At 42.4% G+C, this 25,035-nt stretch overlaps 1 protein-coding gene across 2 annotated transcripts in view; it reads right to left on the reverse strand.

Moving 5' to 3' along the window:
* The window catches only part of zfhx3b (zinc finger homeobox 3b), a 328,353-nt gene that overhangs the window by 42,818 nt on the left and 260,500 nt on the right, over window positions 1–25,035 (reverse strand). For both annotated transcript variants that reach the window (XM_019270499.2, XM_027281814.1), the window contains one exon: window positions 13,375–13,606. In XM_019270499.2, the coding sequence (XP_019126044.2) occupies window positions 13,375–13,606 (232 nt within the window). The remainder of the gene's footprint in view (window positions 1–13,374; window positions 13,607–25,035) is intronic.

Genomic DNA, 25,035 nt, shown 5'->3' on the forward strand with positions numbered 1-25,035 from the left:
AAATCTAGTAAATCTGGTTTTAGTACTGCAAATAAGAGTGTATATATCTTCTACTGTACTCTGATGTACTACTCTACTTGAAGAAAGGGAGGGCCAATAGTGTCAGAGTTGAGTCTTTACTTTTTGGGATTTCTCGGCAGCCCCATTATCAAGAGCAGCCATCAGCACAAAGATAAAAGATCCTAATGGAGCTGGCCCTGGTGGAGATGAAAGGTGCAGAGATGGCACACTGTTATGAATCTCTAATGCAGCCCATGTTTCTAAGGTAATGACTGACTCTCAGACCCCTTTCACGGGCTTCCCTGCTTAGGGCCCAGATGATAAAGGTCTCCTATTCCTTGTCACTAAGTAGTAAGACAATAACCCTATGACCTGGTTCTGGAAACCATCCTGAGAAGGTACACAACATTTGGACAAAAAAGAAAAGCATATCTGTGTCTTCTCTGATTTAGTCGATGGATTAACAAAATCAGCTAAAAACAGTTGCAAGGTTTAAAATAATCCTCTTTGTCGTCACTGAATTTGTCTTATGGTCTATTACTTTTCAGATAAAAGGTAGCCCCTGTGTTAACAATGAGAAGTGGCAGATGGCATCATTTTGGTGAGGCTACATTCAAAATGTCTGTGCATATATATTACTTTCTTTGTATTTACACAGAAGACTGTAAATCTTTTTCATGCCTTCAGGTGCTGAGGTATGCTTGTTTTACAGTAGGTGAAGACAATGAACAGCATTTTCTTTTAGGGTCAGGATGAGCAGAAGGCTAATGGAAGAGCAATTCCTTGTCAGGCTTTTCAGAGTAATTGAACGGACACTCATGAGGACCAGTGTTCTTTTGAATGCATTACTTGGCAGATATTCAGGCTTTTGTCCCTTAAACTTTGCCAGCAAAAAAAATGATGCCCTTTGAACAACAGAGAGAGGTGAAAATACATTGTGAGAGAAAGAGTCTTCTCTCCAGTCCCTTTCACAGAACCTAATGGATTGTGAGCACTTAATGCATTAATCAATCAATATCTCTCACTGTACATCAACAACGCGACCAAGTTATGAATGACCTTTGTAACAAAGAAAAGGACACTTTAATGCACACAAGATTGCTCCTAGGTTAGTAACTTGGACCCGTTTTTTATCACGCATGATTACACCTTCACAAGGCACAGGGCCATTAACAGTGCACTAAATATACTGAGGATAGTTGTTACACAATTTGCACATGGATTTGCTGGAGGTGAAAGACTATAATCTTGGTCTGACTACAGAGAGGTCTCATTTATTCATCTGCTACCTGCTGTTGATTATAGCATATTCTCCGAGACACACGAATTTAGAAATTTTTAATGGAGGTTTGCTGCCATTTACATCATACTATGGCCACAAATGTATTTTTACCCCCTGTGGATTATAATCTACTATAAGTAGTAGGAAACATCATGAAAGGTAAGTGCTCTTCTCTGTACTGTGTCTCAAGCATTACTTTAAAGACGGTGCCTAGCTTTAGATAAAAGAATATTTAAAAAGAATCATTATAAGTACCAGGGTATATTCCAATGGTTGCCTTGCATTTAAAGTAATTTATAATGTTACACCGCTGTCAGGTCTATTCCATGAGAGTTAGGCAGATTTGAAGCAGTTTTGTATTGACAATAAAAATAACTTAACATAATTGTTCCATTATCATTTTCTGAAGCTAGAAAATAAGTTTATTTTCATGAGTACAAATCATTCATCGCACATTTGCAAGAGCTCATGGCAAGCCTGTCTGTGAACTCATGGAGAAATCAATTTTAATAATTTCTCATTAAATGATTGGATTCTTTAAAACTGATAACAATATAGGAATATAAAGATTCTCTTCTCAGGGCAAAAGTGGACTACAGACAAAGTGGAAAAAAGTTTTCTTTCCTTCTCTATCTTTATCTTTTTAATGGTGTGGATAAGAAAGCAGGACGGGAAGGATTGAGGATGGCGATGGTGGGATAATACAGGACAGGAAGGGAGCAAGGCTGATCATGATGGGGGGCATGTTTCTGAGTCCCTTCCTGACCACTGGTGGAGCGTGGAAGTGAAGCGTGGAGACAGAGTGGAACGGACAGGAGCTGACTGCAGAGAGCCAGAGAAAAGAGGAGTTCAGAACAAGAGCACAAACTAATGCTATTGTGGTCAATGCACAATGGGCCCTGCAAAGTGACTGCAGAGGGCCCTTAAACAAAGACGGTATTGCCATTTGCTCTCCCCCACCCAATTAGATTCTTTTGCCCGGTTTAACATGACAAAAACACAGCCCATTTTTCCTAATTCTGGCTGCCATACTGGCCCCCGTGCCACTTTAAATCGAGTAAGCCTCAGGGTGCTGGCCTGTCTGTTAGACTGACAACGACTTGTGACATGGATTTAAACACATCCACTGTGTTCTCCAATCTACATCTCACACACACATATGTGCCCCGTCTTGAGTTTTCCCAAGTGCTTGAAATATTCACCATATACATGAGAGGAACTCATTTTCAGAGAACCCATAGTCCACAGATACTGCTAAGGTTAATAACTTCCAGTTTTTTTTTTTTTACAGACTTTCACTGCTATTACTACTACAAGCAACCAGAAGTTGATGCAATATTGTTCATTGCAGATTGCAGTAAACAAGATCCTATTGAGACAATCACAGCTCAGAATATGCTTCGGGTAAGTCAAGGTAAAATCGGGGTAAAAGCACAAACAAGCTGATGACCATGTGCTGGAGTACTCCAAAGTAATCTAAAAAACAATAAACAGTTCAACTACAGAACAGTGTTTGTGCTGCAAACTTTTTTGTAATTGCATTTAACCTGATATTACTGATTTTTTCTTTATCCAATTTTGGATGTTTTTTAAAATGTCTACATAAACACTGATAACCAAAGAAATGCCCACGGCATCACTAACTTTTGTTTTAATGGTTATTTTTAAAGCTAAATAACATGTTGTGACCAGAAAATCCTGTGTAGTTAATTTCACACTACTTCATACAAACAAAAAACAGACGGCATTTCATTTTGGTCTGTATGTTTGTCAATTTATCCGACACCTTCATTGCCTAACTGACTAGAGATAGTGGATGCTTAAAACTGTTAAGGTTCAGCAAAATGTAATTAGTTAACAAATGTATGTTTGTAATTAATGTATTACTCTTTTCGCACTAGTTATTCAAGTGCACACACATCAGTATAATATTACAACTACAAAAAACAAAACCATCTACCTCTTGAGTGGAGACTGAAAAAATCTTTTTATAGCAGCATTGGTAGAACACAGGACTCAGAATTCTTGTCCTTCCCTCTTGACTGTGCAGCGCAGCTGAACTGACTCGATATGCTCTCCTGTATGCTTACTGAGCAAGTAGCATGAAAATTGACCTTTGCTTGCTTTCTAAACAATGGATTATTCACCTTAATGCTTCAAATTGGTCAGGGTGGGTTTTTCTGCTGTTTCCAACTTATTTGCCTTCTCTTTCTTATTACTATATACAGCATGTTTTGCAAATGTGGTTTTATGGGAAAAGAAATCTTTCAAAGAGCATTAAGGGGTCCACAAATGAACGTGCATGTTAAAAGTATAAAACACTAAAAGGCAGAAAATCCTTGTAAATTGCAACAAGATTTAAAAATCATCATAAAATGTCTAAATAGGCAGGAATCATTTTGAAGTCAATCTATAAAACAACATGAAATTCAGAAAATAGACATATGCTTAAGAGTTCCCCAATACTTATTATGTAAACAAAAACAAAACTAGTTTTTCTCATACTACAAATAAAATACCTTTTTTCCAGTATAATTTTATTTGTTTTCAGTGTTAGTTAAACAAGCTCTGTCAAGTGGGGATACACATGTGCAAACTTTTAGTTCTTTACTAGCCATGTCTGTGTCAGAGGATGCATGTCTTGCCAAACAGGGAGTAAGTAATTAAACAATATTGCTAGTACATAAACATATCCTGTTGGTATTTGAAACGGATTGATTATGGAGCCAAACCTCAGATATTGCTAACAAAAATGTATTTTGCTTTTGGTAATTGGTCAAAATCATATTGTTGCACTAAAACTATTTTCCACTCTCCCTCATAGCACGGAACTTTATCTCTTCAGTGTGCATTTACAGTGTAAACGGTTGGCTTCTCATTTATTTTCCCTTACTTAAATATCATCCATCACTATGCTCATCCAAGCTCCTTTGTTCCAAATGGACAGCGGGAAGAACATATCCACAGCCAACTTATAAAACAGCAGCGACAGAGAAATGTTTCCAGCCAGACAAAGAGAGTCTGTGAGACATAGGTCATCAACTGGAGCAGGAGGGACACCATAAATATGTCAAGCAGTAAAAATATCCAAGATTGTCACAAAGTAAATACTATTTTGTCTCAGATTGTCACTGGTTAGGCGATCACATCTGGTGTCGGGCTGTGGACATGACTTCCACAAAATCCAGACTTACTTTCTTTAACATATAGTGTCTTCACAGTATCACTGCTGGTCAGGCAGTAGTCACCAAATAACAAGAGACATTGTACTCTATGTGCTCTGCTCATCAACCTCAGTGTTCTTCACAACACGTACCCTGAGACAACCAGTGACTGCACTGTGTGTCAGGTTTACGGGATAATTCTCTAGAAGTAGGACCCAGGCCTTGAGGTGCTTTGTAATCAATGGCAGCCCACTGTGACCCGCAGTATCACACTCAATGTGGCGTGAGAATTTCTGTCTATTGGTGATACCCAGCGATATTGGGGAAATATTTGTGGAAGCTGGACAAATCCAGAATAATTCCCAATATCCATCCGTGGAAAGTTCCCCTCTAATGTCACACACTACCACCACCAATGTACAGTAGAGCCTCCCTCCCACTCATACTATCCCTTTGGTGTTTTTCACCAAACTCATCCATTTCTCTTCATCCACCCTCCTCTCACCCTCCTCAGGTGGTGTGTAGTGTACTGTCAAGCACAGCGTGAATCAATGACTGGTGCTCACGCCCACAGGTAAAGGTTAGAAAGGTTCACTATTGAATTATTTCTGCACTTCTCTCATTGCTGCCATCTGCCTGGCTGCTTTTAGTTGATGTGGTTGAGGCACTGGAGGGGACTCTTTTTGCTAATGCACTCAAAACACGGATGTGTGTGTGTGTACGTGTGTGTGTGTGTTTTGCGTGCATCCTGTATGTGTCTGTATGTTTTTTTGTCTGTAAGGGTGTTTTCATCAAATCAAACAAACATAACATGAATTTGCACATCAAGCAACATACACACATTTGTACTTACACACACTCCTACACTTACAGACACTGTTCACTACTATCTATCAGAGAGTGGATAATGAATCAAAACATCTGTGCTTTCAGCCAGTCTTTGTTTCATCTGCCTTTATTCAAATGGAGCCTTCGGAGTGTGAGGGCAACATGCTGCTGGATAGGGCATCATTCACTCCCTGGTTTTGTTTTGTTGTCAGCGAGGCGGATCGTCTCTGCTGGACCCAGGGTGAACTCATCCATAGCACAGATCATGCCCTTTGATCCACCAGCTCTCTCTGGGGGGCACAAACAGCCTTATTAAAAATGGCTAAATAAAACTTTCCTAGCCTCGACTCGATAGTTCCCAAACTTTACCCTTGCTTCTTCTCTGTTGCCGCCTATGGTCAAATTGAGCTGCCTAATTCTGACAGCGAGCACCATTGTTCACCCAATACCAAAACATAGTAACAAATGAAGCAATCTAAGTGTTTAACAATTTATTGGTTCTAGTTCCAACACCACCTGGCATACACTTGCACTACAATCAATATCATAGATAAGACCATGCTGGATGTAAGATGATAATGTGTGCCTTAGGGGGAAGTTCAAGCAAGAAGTGGGCAGAAAACTGGTGAAAAAATAAAACATTACAACTACTACATATTACAAGTACAGAAAAGCCAAACTAGAGGAAAATGTATCTACATTGTATTGCGTAAGTTATTTGACCAGCCAGTACATTGTGGAAAATGTGCTGGTCGTGCATTCTTTTACAAAGACAATCAGCCAAAGTGGGTGTGATAATGTGGGACAGACACAACTGGCTCTTTGTAATTGCAGTCACAGTGAAAAGAGTCAGTGGAGTCGCGTTAATAACACTCGTGGAGAAGTCTTTGTCCAGTGTTGACAAAATCCACTTTTGCATTAGACAAATACCTCTGTTTGCGCTGAAAATATTTTGGACATCAAGACTATACATTAGTCCTATGCTCTAACGCATTTCATATAAATCAGTCATTAAAGGGTAAAAACTTCAATTGACTTGTTTCTCCTTCATCTCATTCACCTGTATGACAGTGACATGACTGCTGCTATAATTAAACCCATCACAACCATTATGTCTTCGTCACCCAATCTATTCTCTCCTCTGCTGTCTCTGTCTGTCTATAACCACAGACTTCCCGCCCTCAGCCCTGACTGACAGCCCCTGTGGAGGCTGTGGTCACTCCATGTGAGTGACATGAGGGGCAGCAGGGCTACTGCATTACCTCCTGCCCCTCCCTCCGTGCTCCTCCTGATCCAACACCTCACACCACCGATCGCCACCTCTGCTCCAATATCCAGCACCAAAGCCTCTAGGCCTGAAAATAGAACTCATTAACACGTTTAGTAAGTACAAATGAGATGACTGTCTCCTGATGGACTGTCTATCTTTTGGATCAGCTTTCAAGGAGAGTGTCTGGTAATGACAAGAGAGAGGGAAACCAATATTATAATGTGCTGCCAGTCTCGTCTGAAAATGGGCTTGATGACAGGGATAGCCTCTCGCACCCACGCACGGCCTGATTCTGAGTGTGGACACCTATGTGTGTGCTCATTTATAGGTATGCAAGTTTGCAAAATAAAATGTGCCGCATATTTACACCCACATGACATAACTGACAGTGAAATCACACAGAGGGCGTAAAACATACAGGACACACAGCATTAGCAAATGTTCATGTCCTAATTTTGACAGACTATTGCTTTTGTCGTTGTGAGCGTGACTCAACTCGCCCTCACTGAATTCATGACTTTCTTATTGTCTCATTCTTTCTGTATATAAACACTTAACTTTGACATTTATACTGCCTCTGTTCACCTCTAAGTCAGATCTACTGGCCAGGCTGGCACACCAGGATCCAGATTTTGCCCACCTTCCAGCCTGGGGGCGAAGCTAGCCAGTATTTATAGAACGAGGGTTCAGTCAGGAGCGGTAGTAAAAATCTGGACACAAGACATTTTTATTCACAGCCTATCCCAGAATAGAGCGGTGGCTTTCTGGTCAATTTGCTATTACAGGATGAGCCAGCAGAGGAATTCATACCAAGCTAGTCCATAAAGCATGGGGCACAGGGAAAGAAAAGACTTGCTTGTGTTAGTAAGAGCAACAGAGTCATATGAATGCTGATGCACAACTGGAAAATCTATAAAGCCATCATTTTGGCTTTTTTAATAAACGTCTAGTCTTTTGTAATATTTTCAAAATGAAAAGTAATGTATTTATGAATTTCCTGGCACGTTCTGCGGACAGCAAACAATTTCCTATGCTGCCTCGATGCCCTTCGGACAGGGATTAGAAGGCAGGCGACTGACGGAGGCCTGACTGAGCTGTGGGCCCTCTGGGGCCCTACTCATCCAGGCCTGCACAGTCCTCATCCTCATATCCACTCTGCATCACCAGGGCAATAACAGCCTTTATTAAAAGCGCATTGCAGCAGTGTCTGTCTATACAACTTACTTTCAGATTGGCCATAATGTGGCATGTAGAAAGGGTCTAGTGGTTAGGGGCTACAATATCCTGTTTCTGGAAAGGTTTACTTTGCATTTTAACAAGCATGAATAAAGGAGGACATTCCAGAAATGGCTACCGTCTGTTTTGCTCTTGCCTGTGGGGGAAAAAAAAGCCCTTGCATGCCATCAGAGCGTGGCCTGGCTCACCTCTGATTTTACCTGGTTTTAACTGCTTTAGCTTAGCCACTGGACATGCAGATAGTGTAAAGTAAGACAGCAGGGGGACCGAGCTCTGTTAATATGTTACAAAAAAGTAGTTAGAAGCAGAGGCTGAGACAAAAAGACGAAGGCACGGTTCAATATAATGCATATGAGACATTTGGTATTGTCATTCTGGCCGACTGGATGTCAACACATCCTGTCTGCCACCGTTGAATCTCAATGTGAGCAGCAAGGTGTTCTGCAAACCCTAAAATATGAGTGACTTTTCTCTATTTGCTTTATTAGTGCATTTTTCCATGTCACAGCCATTTTCCAGCTTTTTCAGAGCGTCTCAAGAATTATGCATGAGGCAGAGAGGGAGAGGGAGGCATGTGGGGAGGGAAGAGAACTGCCTCTGTTGTCAGGACAGGCCTCACTATTAGGTGTGTGACCCTGAAAGCGCACCCCTTTTAGCGAAACAAGCAATGGATCTCGTATTGGATACCACTATTATGCAGCAATTTGTATGCATCCTTTCGTCTCATTTCCATTTAATAATGCACGCAGCTTCCCTGCCCAGTTTCTCAAACTGGTCATTAAAAGTCACGCTGATCTTAACTGGAGGCTTAAGTTCCACTTACAAGCTCTCATGGTGTGGTGGATGGAACAACTGCAGAGTCAAAGTAAGATAACCCCTCCCCAAGCCAGTCTTCGCCCTTGAATACCCAGACCTCTATGTCTGCACAGACGGGAGACAATGACTGGTGGCTGCCCAGCCGGGCCCCAGCCTTCTCCTTCCCAGCCTCCTAGACTCACAGACAGGGATTTCCTCCTGCGATGAGAGCCAAGCCGTCACAGCCGAGCGATCAAGGGCCTGCCATCTGTGACTGAGGCAGATTTACAGCAGGAGCTAATCCACACTGTCAGCCACGTTTGTTCTCCATCTCTGCCTCCTCCGTACACATACATATAAAACACACACACATACACACACATGCGCACACACACACGCCACTGAAAAATAGTAATATTTTACTCTTATAAAATGTTCTCTCCTACATCTCTCTCTCTTTCTCTCCTAAACACAACAACAAAAGCAAACATTTCTTGCAGAAGGGCATCCACCCTTCAGTGCAATTTAACTTTGCCCTTTTAAAGGTATGATTCTGTTCTCATTCTGTTCTATGCTCAAAAAATAACTTTAGTCGATTAAATGTTAAGAAATGAGAAACCCCAATGTGTCACTGAGTTATATGCCCTGGTGAACATCATTCATACGAAATAGGGTCATCATACACTCAAGTGTCACACGTAAGCTCCCCAAACTCATTTCCCCCCACTTCTTTTGCATCCATTCTTCACTATTTTCTCGTATTCTCCACATATTGGTCCCTTTCATACACATACACCCTGATGCTTTACGTTGTCAGCAGTCACCATTAACCCCTACACTTGACATCAACATGACACTAGGTTTTACTTTTCTCTGTAACCAATAAACCAAAAATATATTTTGTCCTCATGCTGTCAAACCAACTGTCCTCACAGGTGAATGCTTTATGGGAGTTTTAACACTTCCCTCTCACCTCCTCTGTCACATACACGTCTCTCTTTTTTTTTATTTTTTGTGTCTACCTGCCACCCGATAATGAGCTGTTATCCTTAAAACTAGAGGCTAGCACTGGTGCAGACAGTGCATTGGTTCAAGTCAATGCTGAGCTTTAAGCCTGATTTATACCTTTGCGTTAAAATGACGCAGTGGGTAACACATAGCCTCGTACCATACGCCGTAGCCTACACCATAGCCTACACCGTAGCCTGACATACACCTCCCCAAAAATGTAACTACATGTTGCAGCAACGCACACAACAACAATTGTGATTGGTCTGCTTGGTGTGTGTACATTGTCTGAGAATGCGAGACAACCAGCGTTGAAGTGGTAAACAGAGGTGGGTAAACAGTAGTTTACCTTGTTTCTCTCAATGATTGATACAGCTGATCTGAAAATGCCCCTGGAGATGACCATTAAGGCAGAAGGGAGGCCACTCATGCAAAACCCAGATGAGTTAATAATGGTGTTTGAGAATCCCTCTTAAACAGACCTGTGTGTACACACAGACAAACAGACACAGGTGTATGTCTCCTTGTTATTCTCTACGTTTTAGGGGCAGGGGGGGGGAAGGTGAAACAAGGAAAACACACAGAAGAAAAGACTGAGCAGAGAGACGATGGAGAGTTTCAGTTTAAGCCGCCAGAGTTTATACGACGTTTTGGTTGTGTTTGTTTGCAGAGCAGCACAGTAGTATAAGTGCGTAAGTATAATGCTCACAACGACGTCGGTCACTTTCGTAGAATATGACAGAGGCTCTACGTAGAGCCTACGTACAACTATAAATCAGCCTTTATTCAGTGATCTTTGCACACAGGGCAGCTGTGTGGGGCTGGGGTCCCTCTGAGGCCCCCTTTGTTTCCCCACAGATAAAGGGTTAAAGAAGACAAATGGAGGCGGGGCCACACAGTAACATGCCTAAGCAGCACATTTTCAGTGTGAGCAAGAATTAAAACAATGCAAGCCTTTTATCCCCGTGTTAGTCTAATTGGAAAGAAACATCATTTCTGCTGCCCTTGCTCTCTTCGGACATCCAGCCCAGAGGAGACATGTGGCACCGGATCCCTACAGTCTGTGTCTGCTGCATCCTCATAGGGAGCATTAATGTGCAAAGTTGTTAAGTGTAAAACACACCAGACAATGCACCAACAAGCCTAACTTCATTCCTTTGCTGTAATAGAAAGGTATCAATTGACAACACATAAAGATCATGACTCAAAGACATTATTGTACAAAATGTCATCTGTTTCATGATAGTTGTGAGCTTTTTAAAGAAAAAAACAGGCTTTATATGTCATGGGAAAAATCCCAGGCAGGCTCCAAGCCCGGCACCAAACGCCAGCAGAGAACCACTCGCAGGATCACAGAACAGCAGCAGGCGGGGAATTACTGTCTAGGTGACCCAGAAATCCAGGGGCAACTTTGTTTTAACAAGCCAGGGAACGTTCCACCACTTTAGCAACTATGCCTCAACCACAAAAAAGAGCCCTGTGCCACAGAAGAACTAGTGAGGAGGAAATTAAATATTACACTGGGAGGTTCAGCCTTAGCGGAGGGGTGGGGCTATGAGGTGGACAGACGCAGCTGATGATGCTGGAACAACGCATTCGGGGTGTGAAATGGTAGATGATTACAGACAAAGATGTATGATCATTATTGAGGTAATTTGATCAAGATGCTCTTTTTCCCCCCTTTTTCTTTTCTTTTTTTTTTTTTTTTTACATACTTTTCATTTAACACAAAAAACACAAATGGGAGTAAGTGTTAGATTGAAAACAAAGACTAAGATCTGAATAATAATGGGTCATAATCACTGATCTTGTGTTTATATGGTCTGTCTGCAGCTCATTGTGAAAGAGCAGAATTCATTTTCTCTATGATGGCTTATAATTAGTCAAATAAAAAATAGAAGTTGTACAGCAGCAAAGCAGTCACCGAATTACAAGCGAAGAAAGTCAAGGTATTAACAACGATCCCAAGAATCAAGCAGCATCAATACAACACACACAATCAAACTATAAATACATTAAAGGACTGAAAAGTTAAAATGCTCATCCCATCCTCATCAGCAATAAAAGGAGAATACATTTTTCTAAAATATTTCTCTTTCGATTTCAAACTTGATGTGATGACTCAAAACGCTTTACTTCATGCTGCAAGTCCAAACATAGCTGTTCCCTCAAATAACTTTCAGACTGCCTTGCCTTATATACCATCAGGTAACTGAAAGAACAACAGTCGCTGACCTCTCGACAAGGTTGACTCAATCAGGGATTCATTCAGGTGTTAATCATGTGTCAAATAGCCTAGGCCTTCCTCAGTAAAATGGCCCCTTAATGTTATCTCTCAGCTGACTACCTCACAACTTAAACACAGAGAATCACAGGCAAGTCAATACATTAATTCCTAAATCTAAAATGCCCCACATTCCTTTTTACATTTTGTTAGATACTAGTAATTTGTTCGGGAAAACGAGGGATATTGCAATTTGATGAAGCTCTGCAGAGGAGTGTGTTTATGTGCCCACAAACAGCTCCACTGCAGGGGCCCATTACCTAACCTAAGGCTCAGATCCCTAACCCTGGCACAAACATGGGCATCTAGCACATCAAACATTAAAAGAGAGAGAGAAAAAAAAAGATTGATAAACACAACATCTGTGGAAAAAAAAATCCCAGTACAAACGGAACAACAACTCCCCCCCCCCCCCAACCCTTTTAACCTAAATGGCCCTTCCTCTTGCCTTTGCATGTTCGCTTGTCCACTGTACTGTAGTCATTAACATATTTGGAGTGCAGCGAGCAGAAAGCTTAATTGTCCCTAATTGCTCAGCTAAATATGTTCTCTAATGATTTGCTTCAGATCTGTGACTGCCTTTTGCGCAATTTCCCGGCCGCTGGCTTCATTATCCCTGCCTCCTTGGAACAAAGCGTCTTCACAGGCTGGCCTTTTTTTTTTTTCCCCCCTGCATAACACAGACAGCGAGTATGTGTGCGAGGGAAGTAATGGTTCCCTCTCGGAGGGACACACAATAGAGCCCCTTTGTCAGGGCACAGGAGTTAAAGTGATTGGAAAACCAAATCTCTGCTAAGAAAGAGTGTTAATTGACCACAGCTCACTCTTCCTAATCAGTCCATAATAAATGAGCAGTCAAGGCACTTTGTTTCAGTCATGCTACTGTTGTTGTAGCTGCATCTGTTTTTTGGTGTTCTTGTTGTTGTTGCAGCTGCTGCTGTTGTTGGGCTCCTCCTTCTCTGGCTTTAATGCTCTGTCTCAATATGTCACGGACAGCTCCCATTAACAGAGACCTCTGCTTTTACTAGTGAAGGCAGACTTTGCAGGGTATTTTATGTGAATGATATGAACCTACAGTCTAAATAAATAAAAAAAAAAACAAAGTTACATTGTTGGAATCAAATTAAGAGACATAACTCCCAGCAATGTTTAATTTTATCCCTGAAAGGGAATCCTTCTCTTCTGTTGAGTTAGATTTTCAGCTGAGCTCACTCAGTGTAAAATCATACTGTTCTTCCCATCTAAAAATAGTAATGTACATTCGAATCACTGTAACACCTCAATCAACTTTTCTGAACAAAGCCATAGAAAAGTAGTAGATGTTATCCCTTATTTCTAATTCTCTAGAAAGAAAGTGACAAATTGTGAAGGCGAATTTTAACAACTGAGGCATAGAATGTGTGTTTATGTGTATGAGAGGCAGGGTGGCATAGGTAGAGCGACTAAGAGAGTAAAACAGACACACATGTAGAGATACTAAAACATGGCCACAGGAGCAGGTCCTGACCTGTATCTGAAGAAGGGCATTTGCGAATGGTGAAGATGGAGCTGAGGTCCTCCTCTTCCTCCGGCAGGCCCTTCTGTAAGCGCTGAAGCTTCCTGAGGCTCTCACTGCGCTGGTGCTTCATGGAACGCACATGCTGGATCAGGTTGAGCTTGGCCTTGGTCGAGTAGTTACACAGCACACAATGGTAGTAGCAGGCATCACCCTCCACCGCGTTTTCGTGCTGCTGCAGGTGCTGTGGGAGGGGATGGATGGAGAGCGGGGAGAGAAAGAGAAAGAAAGGAACACAGAGAAAGAGAGAGAGAGAAAAAGAGAGAGAAAGAGGTTATTGTAGATGGCAGATAGCTGGCTAGGCACCACCAACTCACTTTCGCTCAACAGTTGGCAAATGAACAAATCAATTCCCAATCACAGCCCTGTTGTTTAACATCCAGACCTCTTCCACTTCAGGACAACTGTTTGGACTGCGCACTTTGTCTGCGTGAGTGTCTGTATCAGTGGGCTAACAGGACAGGAGAGGCCTGGGAGGCACGCAAATCTCAGGGGCCTGAGGGCGGGCAGGAATCGCATCAGCCGCCCTTCAGAAGCCGTGGGTCTACAGCCTCACAGACGGAAGGGAGCATTGATCCCCTTCACTCAACAGAAGCCTCCCGTCTCTGAAAAGGAAACTCCAAACATCTGCTTGTTTCACGCATGGGATACTAAATATTGATCATGGTGAGTTAAATCCTCGCTCTCTCATAGAGAAGCAGAAGCAAAGTCAGCCGGTGGCGAGGCAGGAGGGGGATTTAGTACATTCTGAGAGAAACTGAAGCATTCCACAACAGGAGGACAAACCTTCAGAGGACAGGAAATCAGCACTAATATTGACCTGTCAACCCCAGAACTTCCTCCAAGAATCAACAGCAGGCCTCCTCTCCATAGTGTCACAACACCCCGTAGTGACACCATACCACCACACTCCAGAGCTCCAGTCTAATTACCTCCTGCACGGCTCAATCAATGATGCAAGGCCAACACAATATGGCTGGGCCTGGTGTGAGCAACAGGGTTATTGACCACTAACTTAAAGCATCACACTGATTGTTTCTGCATGTTTACGATAAAAGCCCCAGACTTGGTATGGCCACTTGTGTCATGCCTGTCATACACCGCTGTTAATATCAAACTCTCACTGTGAATCTCTGTCCCGTGTCAACTGTGAGGCATGCTGACAGAACAGAAAATTGATTGTATATCGGGTGCTATAATATGCTGTCCATAAAATAGTATTTTGAATATTTTTCTTAATATTATCTAAGCAGGGAAAATGCACTGATGAATATTAACAACAAAGACAAAGATAATTATTCAAATCAGTGCTTGTGATTGTAATTAAAGTCAGGATTTATCTTTAATCAGTAGTCATATATGCTCAGTTTTTATTATTTATTATTATTATTTACTAACAATCTGTGTAAATGTATCTTATGCATCAGGTTTTTACAAAGATAAAGCTTCAGAAAACTAAACCATTCATCAAGAGGAAACTGAATCGTTCTGTCCTGAACTGGACGGTTTGTGTGGCTGGCTGGAAAATGTAAAAGCAATGGAATTAGACATTTAACCACATTACATCTAAATCAGGTGTTGACAGCCTGGTGAAAAAAAGTCATAATAATATTATGCCTCCCTAAAATGCTCTTGTCCCTTTCTCCTAATGTTTAATTTTCTGGCAATATCGTAATATTGCTATGGGGTTTTCTGAGCTATTGTGTTTCATTCTCTTTGGTTTCATATTTCTCACTTCTACACCTAAAATGTGCATTAAGACACCGCTTCCAGGAAAAGGAATAGGAGTTTTTTTTCCCCCTCCTTTTTGTGAGCCCCATAGCTCGGTGTAATAGAGTTATTAGGTGATTGTAAAAGGCTCTGTGTCTCTGTGTGCTCTCCTTTCTCGCCTCGTTTTAAGCCATCCATGATGTCATGAATAGGTGTTGCTGGATATTGTGGGAGCCCTCCTCCTTCTCCTCGGTGCACAAATATTGCATCAGAACTAAGGTAGAGAGAAACCTGAGAGACAGATTCAGTTATAGATAACACCAAATCCATCATGCAAACTGCTTTTAGTCAGAGCAGATGTCTTGAATTAAAAAAAGAGAGTTCTTGCCGCAAATGACTCAAGGCTCAAAAAATCTACAAGAAGACAGTTTAAAAAAATGACAGCACCTGACCGAAACTTCAAAGCTAGTCTCTGGAGGTAGAAAAAAATGCTGGGAGTTTTATAGTTTCCCATAAAAAGCACAGGGTTTATATAGGAGTGAACTTGAGACCGCCTGCCCCAGAATCGGCTATAATTCACTATAAACTTGACTGGCCAGGAAGATGGCCTCAATAGGGCCAAAAACTGGCCTGCCTCAGTGCTTGTAGCTCTGTCTACAATGTCAAATGGTTACACCTGTAAACCACCACTTTCACCATCTCTGCACTGGCCATGACCCATGGTAGTCTGGGGCATTTTAGACTCAGTGAACGAGGTAAGAGATCAAACTAATAAGCGATCAATGAGGTGGTCCCTGTTCATTAAGTATTCCAGGGAGAAGAGAAGGCAGCAAAATGATACCATAATGCAGAGGAGAACAATATAGCTCGGCCCGTGAGAAGAAAAACCCTCTGATGATCACACGTGGTAACTTTATCAAACATGGATTCTTACTGGATTCCAAAGCAATTATCCACGTGAGAGACTCCTCGGATCATATCTAAGCAGCCAAACACGGTATGGATGCAGTAAACTTGCAGTCCATCACCCTCTCTGGTTCACACACACATGCACATACACTTTGAATGTGAAACATAATAATGCATGAGACAGGGCCTATGTCTGTTTCCTATGAACCTGCAATGAAGCCCCTAGTTGATAAATCACCTCCAACTGGAGTGCAGGAATTTGGCGGCTTAATGAAAAAGTCATGTTGAGCTGGGAGGAGTTGGTCGGCATGGCTCTGGGGTTTCTAAGCGCCGTATCGAGGCCCCAACAGGAGGGGAGCTGTGGAGCATGATGGGGGGAAGCTGGCTGGGTCAGTGGCATGGATTCAATATCACTGAATTGTCTGGGAATTTACAGCAGTCGTATAGGAGATTCAGCTGAGCAAGTACAAATGTGCGACCGCCTAGAATGCAGCGGTGTACTCAATAAGGCACAGGAGACATGCTGTGTGCATGTGAATGTAGTTTATGTGTGGTCTGATTTAACAGATAAGAATACAGAGATATATAGATTGTAGGTGCTTTAAAGGTGCCTTAAAAACTTCACTCATTGTATTGTACTTTGTATTGTAGTGTTTTAAAAGAAAGATGCAAAAGTCCTTTTGCAGTCTGCTACTATAAAAAAACTAAGGCTGGTTAAATGAACCTAAATATGACTTAAATAAACTACCTTTATTGTTTATGATATTGTTAAATTACATTTAACACAATAGATCACATTCAATTAGGTTTTTCCACTGAGAGGTCTAGTCCTAAGCTTTTTGATACTGTGGTGGTTTTCAGAGTTTTAAAAAATATCATGGTTTTTCAAGCCTCTCTTCCATGGAGCACCTTATCTCTTTCTGTGGAGGCTGAAGCAGTGCTCTGTGCTTTTTCAGGTAAAGAGGGACAGGGGCGGTGTGGGCACCACCCCATCCTCTCTCTCATAACTCTACAGTGCACCTTGCCCTCTGAGTGGGCAATACATGGCTGTATCAGTTTCACCACCCACCCAGAGCACTGCATACATCTGCATTTCCATCCACTTAAATGCAAAGTAAAAGTGCACCTTTAACACAAAACAGTGTGGTTGCTGAGAGAGCCCAACTAACACAAGATAGAGGTGGGTATTACTGGAAGCGTGGAAGGGAGACAGAGCCGGTAATTCCAAAGAATGGCTCCCAATGGAGCCGTATAATACAGCATGTACACGCACACACAACACATACAAAAGTATAGACAAAAAGAACATCAGAAATGTACACACACAAACATGCACATGCAGACGCGCTCGCTCTCTCTCTCTCTCTCTCTCTCTCTCTCTCTCACACACACAGTCACACGCCATTATGATCATACCCTAATTTCCACCATTAAATTTGGCAGTGCTGTTAATACAAAATTAATGCATTAAAACAGATGACTATCTGTGAGCTAAATAGCTATCAATTCCAAGAGAGCTGCCAAATTCCCTCTGTGAGAGAGCCAGTGAGTATCTGCCAGGATATTGCTTTGTAACTGTCTCCCTGATTCTCGGCACTAAAAGCTGGTGCGTGCGCGTGTATGTGTGTGCGCATGTGTACACACGCACACAGACGGGCTTTGTGTGAAACGCAGGTTAGATAACTGCAATTCACACCTGACGCCATGCACTGCAATACAGTACAATACAGATAGGTCTCCATATATATGTGAATGAGAAGATTGTATCTTCCCTAATCACAGACGTGGGCAGGAGTCAGGTTTTCTGTATCACCTGAGAAGAAGAAAAAAAAAAAAAGTTCCTGGCTTGAAACGTGTTAGAATAAGTCAAACAGCACCTTTGTTATTCAAACACAGTGATGTCATGACAGCAACCATAACCAATGAGGTAAGTGTATTTCACTCTGAAGGAAGACAATGTAATGTGCCTGTTGGGCTGAAAAAGACACCGTGGCCAAAGGGAGAAGAAAACACCCTTGTGTGACTTAAGTCTCACTGCATGACAACTGTGGCCCCCTTATGAATGTACTTTGGAGTATATGTTACTATCTTGATTGCTTCCAAAAGAGAACATCTGAAAAGTGAGTTGCCCAGTTTCTGCCTAATTCTGAAAGTTATAAATCAGGATTAAGTTAAATTTAAAAACATTATTTTAATGATGAGGATTAAGTTCAGGGTTAGGGTCTAGAGAACAAAAATAATTTAAGGTAATGACCCCTTTCTTCCCAGCAGCAGTGTATATGCACATGTGTGCAGAGATTTCTTTGGGACTTGATTCTCATAAATCTGCACTCTGGGATTCCCCTGGAACGTAAGCAGGTTATTTAGGAAAGCAAAGCAGAGGGACTGGAGTCAGTGAGTGCTTGCAGTTTGGCCTGTGATTCCCTGTCTGCCAGCAGCACAAAACAACAGCTCAAACCACAGAGGCCCCACTGGGTGCCAAATGCGGTGGCTGCTTTGAATTAGCCACTGCAAGCTGCAACATGCCTAAAAGTTAGGTTGTGGCTTTAAGCGACTGTGTATTCCAGGCCCAAACTGCCTACCTACTGCTTCCTGAACCTCATCCCCACCCTTGTCCTTTATTCTCCTTTACTCTTCCTAATCCCTGCCACCCTTCCACCGCATCCTGTCCCTCTGTCTCAAAGCCCATAATGTGCTAAGTTGCTTCCTCTACTGCTTTACTATAGAAATGATCCATCACTACCGGTGAATAAAAAACAGGCTGCATATTTGTCTCTGGAAGGGAAGAGAGAAACAAAACGGACCTCTGTGTCGTAAGGGAGGGCAGCGAGGTAAAGATGGATCGCTGTAGGTGTCCTTGGAGAGGATGACTTAACATAGGCCTATGAAACAAAGTAGCCTGGGAGGGGTCGTAGAGACTCTTAAAGACAATACAGCTACTGGTGCTCCACATCCACCACTCTTACTTACTTTAACATTAAATAAAGCAATAATTATTGAATTCCGTTTGAATGAGTAAGATGCTAGAAAGTAAACAATGGGAACATAATTGCAGAGCGAAGGCAATCAATGCAGGCAGTCATTTGGGCCATGTTGATTGTGTAGGCTGCTGTATGCGCTCTGTGCGTGTGTGTAAGTGTGCGCACGTTTGTGTAGCCATTGCAAATCTAAGGTGAGCTAAGGGGAGTATGTGCTGTGACAAGGAGCTGAGTAATACACTCTCCCATGCGTACGCACAAAACAAGAGTTGGGTAATCCCTCCTTCAATAATGACCCAGGGCTCTAAACAATAGCTCTCAATCAGCTGATCAATGTGTCCACATAATTCATGTGCGAGTCACTGTCTTTGAGAGGGGAGGAGGAGGAGAATAAGCAAGCGGGCGGTAGAGAGATCAATGCCCTGTGTGGTGATAACGAGCCTGGGCCTATGCCCACAGGAGCCCCACACTGGCGTCCAGGGTCTCTCTCATTAAGAACATTTGGATAAGCATGGCTATACATACATAATGTGCACTTCTAATCGTAGCCAGATAAACACATTTCCCCCCTTTTTAATGAGCTCGGCCCTGCTTTTGTGACACGCAGCGATGACTCCAAAACAGGCAGGAAATGATGTCAATCCCCAAATAAGAAATAAAAAAAAACAGTAAAGCAAATTAACAGCAAGCTGTTGGCCTCCTCTTTCAGTAGCTAATTAACAGCTTAACCTCCTGGTGCTTTTATGAAAGCCATGCTGGGAGGAGCTTGCCAAAATTGCAGTACAATAAGTCTGCCTGCAGGAGGCGAGAGCAGGGTGGAGCCATGGGGGTACCCAAACAACTGTTACAGCCACTTGATGACATGTATACTGGCAAGGTACCATCTGGAAGCTGAATGGGGCAAATCAGAACCTGCCCTGGCCCTTCTCTTCATTACCCACAGCACTGTGTCAACATCACAACCCTCCATTTTGGACAGCAGTGACAATAATTACTTGTACAGAGCTAAGGAAGAACATTTTTTTTTTATTTATATTTTAGCAAAAGAGGAGACACGAGAATGTTCAGATTTGGAATTTGAATAATAGTTCATTGCGTCAGCGTTTTGCTACTACTCTTATTACAATAACAAGTCATAACATTAGGGAGGAAAAGACCAGGGTTTTGTGTTGTAACAAGTCTTTTGGCTGTGATAATGTCAGTAAGAAAACAGAGAATACTAAACAGGAATACCTCTATCTCCAAGACTGTAAATACTACAGATGAAGTATGAGTATTCTTCATAAACAGACAATGATGACTGCATCCAGAGGCCACTTATATTACTTTAAAAACAACTCCCTGTCTTCAGGCTAAGAATTTGGGCAGGCATTGCATCTAGCATGACAAGTCTTGTACTGATTGCGTGTTAGTATACAACTTTTTCAGATATTTCCTGTGAGTGTTTGCAATGCAAACTACAGCAAAAGCTAATGACGTTAGGCTACGGACACCAAAAGCTCAATCACTGCACATCTTTGTCTTCCCTGTGATTAAAACGGAAATCTCATGAATGTATGAAAGGTATTGCATTAGTTGTCTGAACACAGCTAAAAAGGGCTTTTAATGGAAGAAGACCAAGGTGACTGACTACCTAGATCTGGACTTTGCCATACTGTATGTCACTGACGTGTTAGTATGGTAAGCGTAGAGGCAGCCCTGCATCCACACAGCTGACAAGAGTCTCCAACACCTCACTGCCTCTCTTTTGTCACCTGCCAGCGAGACAATGGCGGCGTGGCCTTGTGGAGCCAATGTGAATGTGTCCAGCAAAAAGCCTGTTAAATGGAGATGAAGGATGAAAAAGAGTTCGGAGATGGTGGAAATGAACGAGCCATATAAGAGTGAGGGAGTCGGGCCATAGGTGGGGGGGGGGGGTTTGGATTAAGATAAAGGCAAACACCACTTGTAATGATTAATGCAGTTGGTGAAAATTAAATTCAGAGCAGGAACATTACCCAAACACAATTAGTCCTTGAGAACAAACATCACACTCTGCTGTGAATGCAGATTCATTGACATATCATCGTGAGGAGGAGTTGCCATCAGAAGTCAAAAAAGAACTCTGGAGGTAAAATGTCTGACATGGCCTAGAGAGTCAGTGTTACGGTTATGTGTCCTCTTCCCACCCTGCTGGCTACTATGACCTAGAAAAAGCCCTTAAATGTGCCCACAGCAGTAGGGTTGACCAGAAGCTATGCATACCGAACTGCAGGCCTGCCCACGCTCTTGCTTCTAAGCCTATTGTCATTAGCTGATCTCCTGTTCCACCTTTTCGCTGACGTAACGGCACAGAGGAGACACAGAATACAGCCTCCTCAGGCTTGTATTATCTAGCTTTCACCTCTGGCGTTCTCAGTTTGGTAGTGTAAATATTTCATTACCACATAATTGGTTGTTGCTTCAGGCTACACAATAAGGCTGTGATAGCTGTAGCACTGTATGTTTTATGACTATCCTGTATCCTTTATTTTATGTAAAATTCATAGAAATGTGTTTTGGGGAGAGGGTGTTTGAGATCCCATAAGGGGAAATGTTTAGTTGTTCATGCACTGCCCTCGCACAAGCTCGCTAGAGACGGCAACTAATTAAAAACAGTGATGATGTGCTCAGCCAGTGTCAATATTTAACCCAGTCTTACGCAGCTATCTTTATTAGCAGCATCGCGCTGACAAAAGGAGCAACATGGCCTTTGAGAGGTCCTCTTCTTAAAATGAAAATTAATGGGGTGGAGTGGGGTTGAGTGGAGGTGAATATAAAGAGTGGGTCTATATATGGGCTTATTTGCATGGAACATGAAGTACCTTTTTGGAGTGAAACTGCTGTTGAGGGTTCTTCAAGCAATTCATACACCCACCAGTTTCACCTGTCAACTCTTCCATACCGGACAACTAAAGAAGCTGCAACTTAGTGAAAGTCTGGCATTGCACTTTTGATGTGTATATAAAGTATGCATATAAATTAGAGATAAAAAGCTTAAGAGTTTAAGTGTGTCAGGGTCTTTGAATAATAATAATAAAAATCACTACACACACTACAAATCTTCCAAATTACCTCTTTGAATTGCATTAAAATGAAGAAAAGACACAGCTGTTGTCCACTCTCATAAGGGGCCAAATTTTTCTTCCCCAGACCATCGCAGCCTTTGACCTATGCCCACAGGAAAGTAGTGCACACGCATTGAAAAATGGTGCTCCGTGCAGCTTCCCATGAGTATAGGCCAACTCCATCACTCTATCGTATATATGGGACTTACTAACACGGATTTTTTTTCACAGGGTCATTCTGTTGGGCCGGCTCATTAGCAAAAGAAAAAAAAAATAACTGCACTTTCCATAAAAAAAGAAACAAAAGTGCTCATTGATCAGAATGATCAATTGAGGATCAATAACCTAAACCCTCATCATTCCCAGAGCAGCGTAATTGCAGCTGAGATATAGTTGTCATCACTAAAAATCAAACACAGACCAGGCTAATTGGAAGAGGTCTATAGCTTTGGTCATGCTGGCAAAAAGCTTTACAAAGCCCCAGAAAGACTTGTGATGGCCAGCCACTGGAGCTTCCCAAAATAACTACTCATGCCATTAGCAAGTGTCATCATAGAGGTCATTGTGCTGGCTGCCCATTTGGGGACATATAATACAGGGCATAGCAACCTACCACACAAGAGTGCTTTGTAACTCTTCTTGTGTAACTTGTGAACGTAAGTTATAAGATCACATTAAGCCCCAATTTTATAGGACAACTTGTGATTTTAATCTAATGTTTTGGAGGAATGTCCTTATTAGACAATTTGTTGCTGACCTCTGTGTTAAGCAGTGGTCAGAAAAAAAAAAAAAAAAAAGATGTCATTTTCCACTCCAGTAGTTGAGCACTGTAAAGAGGCTTAGAGAGCTGGTAAAGCAAAGAGGCGTGCCTGATATAATAGATATTTCACAGGCTGGCATCGCAGCCAAGCTGCCCCTTACTGGCTACACCATATACACTGCTCAATCGTGCAAAAAATCTCAAACTATACTTCAAAGCCTACCACTTTTCCCCTTCCTGTTTATTGATTACATAGAGCTCTTGTTCAGTAATTGTGCAGTAAATCAAGCATGGTGAGCACTAATCTCAACCCCGGGAGTAAAGTGTTAAAGGTAAAACCTGCTGAAAAGTGCATAATTACGGAGCTGTGTTCAGCCAGGAGAGGATATACTCCTCCCTCTCACATTTCTCACACACTGCCTGCCTGCGCAACCAGAGGCAGCAGGGAGAAGGGTTGGCAGAAGAGCAACGGGAAGTGTATACAGTTTCTAACCACCTCTCACTCCCTCCCTTACTCTTTCAAACCTTCTCCCTCCCAATGCATTCCCAACCAAAGCGCCGGGGGCACCATACTTGTAAAGAAACCACAGCCTTTTGAGTGCCTCTTGTATTTACAAACGGAGGCATGTTGGAATCAAAGGCATTACCACATGACATAACACATTAAACAGTTTGGCAGATTGAGAATTTATAGACTGAATAGATAGTGAGTGGGGTAAACAGGAGTAGTGACAATGTTGGATCAGCTTAGCGAGCTATACTTCGTATGAGAGCCAAACTTACCTAAACCAGGGTACAGGATAGGAGTCAAATGCAGCAGCTCCCTCCTTTCCCTTGCTTTGCCTTCCCTCTTAACACACAGCTCAGGCTATACTCCAGGTGGAGACAGCTATCACTTTCCCATCAACTTCCTGTTCCTCTTGTCTCTCCGCCCCCTTTTTTCTCTCAGCTCTCACTCTCCCAGCTGCACAACTGGCTTTTTCTGTGCCATGTTTGAAGAAATACAAAGCTGTATCTTCCCCCCCCCCCCCCATCGTCTGAAGCACTAAAATCTGCAGTTAAGAGATTTTTTCCCTCTCTCCTCATCCTTCCTTCTCTTATCCTCCTCCTCCTCCTCCCCCCCAACACTTTCCCCATGTTGCTGTTCCGCCTAATCTCACCTCAGTTTTTATTTCACCCTCATCAGCAGGGACCTAAAAATAAATGATAAATGGAATATGATATTTTAAAGCCTTATCTCTTATCTGTTCTTACAGGGGGAATAATAGGGTAGTTAATCCTGCAGATCCTACTCAAATTGATTAATCAGCACATGCGGACAATCAAATAAATGATTAATATTCCCCGAGTCCTGTGGTCGGACAGTTACCCCTGAAACCATCAGTAATAATTCAGTAACCCTTCCCAGACCACAGGCTGCAGCTAGTCAGCCTCACTCAGCATCAGCCCTCTGATGTTCAGCAGGACTTTGAACTCCCTGCACAGAAATTCAGACACACCAGTGGTAAGACAATCTGCAGTCTTCTCTCTCTGAAAACCCTCCTACAATGGCTGCCTACCTGATTGAACTCACACACCATATACACAACAGAATTTAGGGAGGACTGCAACATATATACGACAAGACAAGGGCCGCTTCCTTTAACTGGTGTATAAGATAGCAGCATACTAGCGAGGGAAGCAAAGAAAACAGATCTGTATGCTCTTACTCTCAATTACTGTACAAATATGCTTTACACACAGCAGGAAAAACATTCTCAAATACTTGCTGTGGCAATACAGAGACCAACTATAAAACTTTACCATGCAGTCATACAAAAACCTGAAGCCTGTTATGTAAGCGTTAGGTGAAGTGCCTAAAAAAAAAATAAAAATAATAATGCCACCGTGTTCCCACAGCTAGAGAACCAGATGTCTCCAGGAACTCACATACAGACAGAGAGACAGGCTGTTCACCAGCAACTCTCCCAGGCCTCACCACACTGAGCACACCCTGTCCTGCTGGTGGACAAAGGAGGGGGAATCTCCATTGAAAAGGGCCTTCTTTTCTCTCCCATTACCCGTGCTATTCTCCCTCCCACAGAGGTCAGCGAACAGCCATCTTCATGGCTCGCTCCTCTGCATCTGCCAGCTATAACTGTTCTTAATCAGGGGCGAGGCCCAGAGGCAG

Source organism: Larimichthys crocea, chromosome VIII, assembly GCF_000972845.2.
Source record: "Larimichthys crocea isolate SSNF chromosome VIII, L_crocea_2.0, whole genome shotgun sequence".
NCBI lineage: Eukaryota > Metazoa > Chordata > Actinopteri > Sciaenidae > Larimichthys > Larimichthys crocea.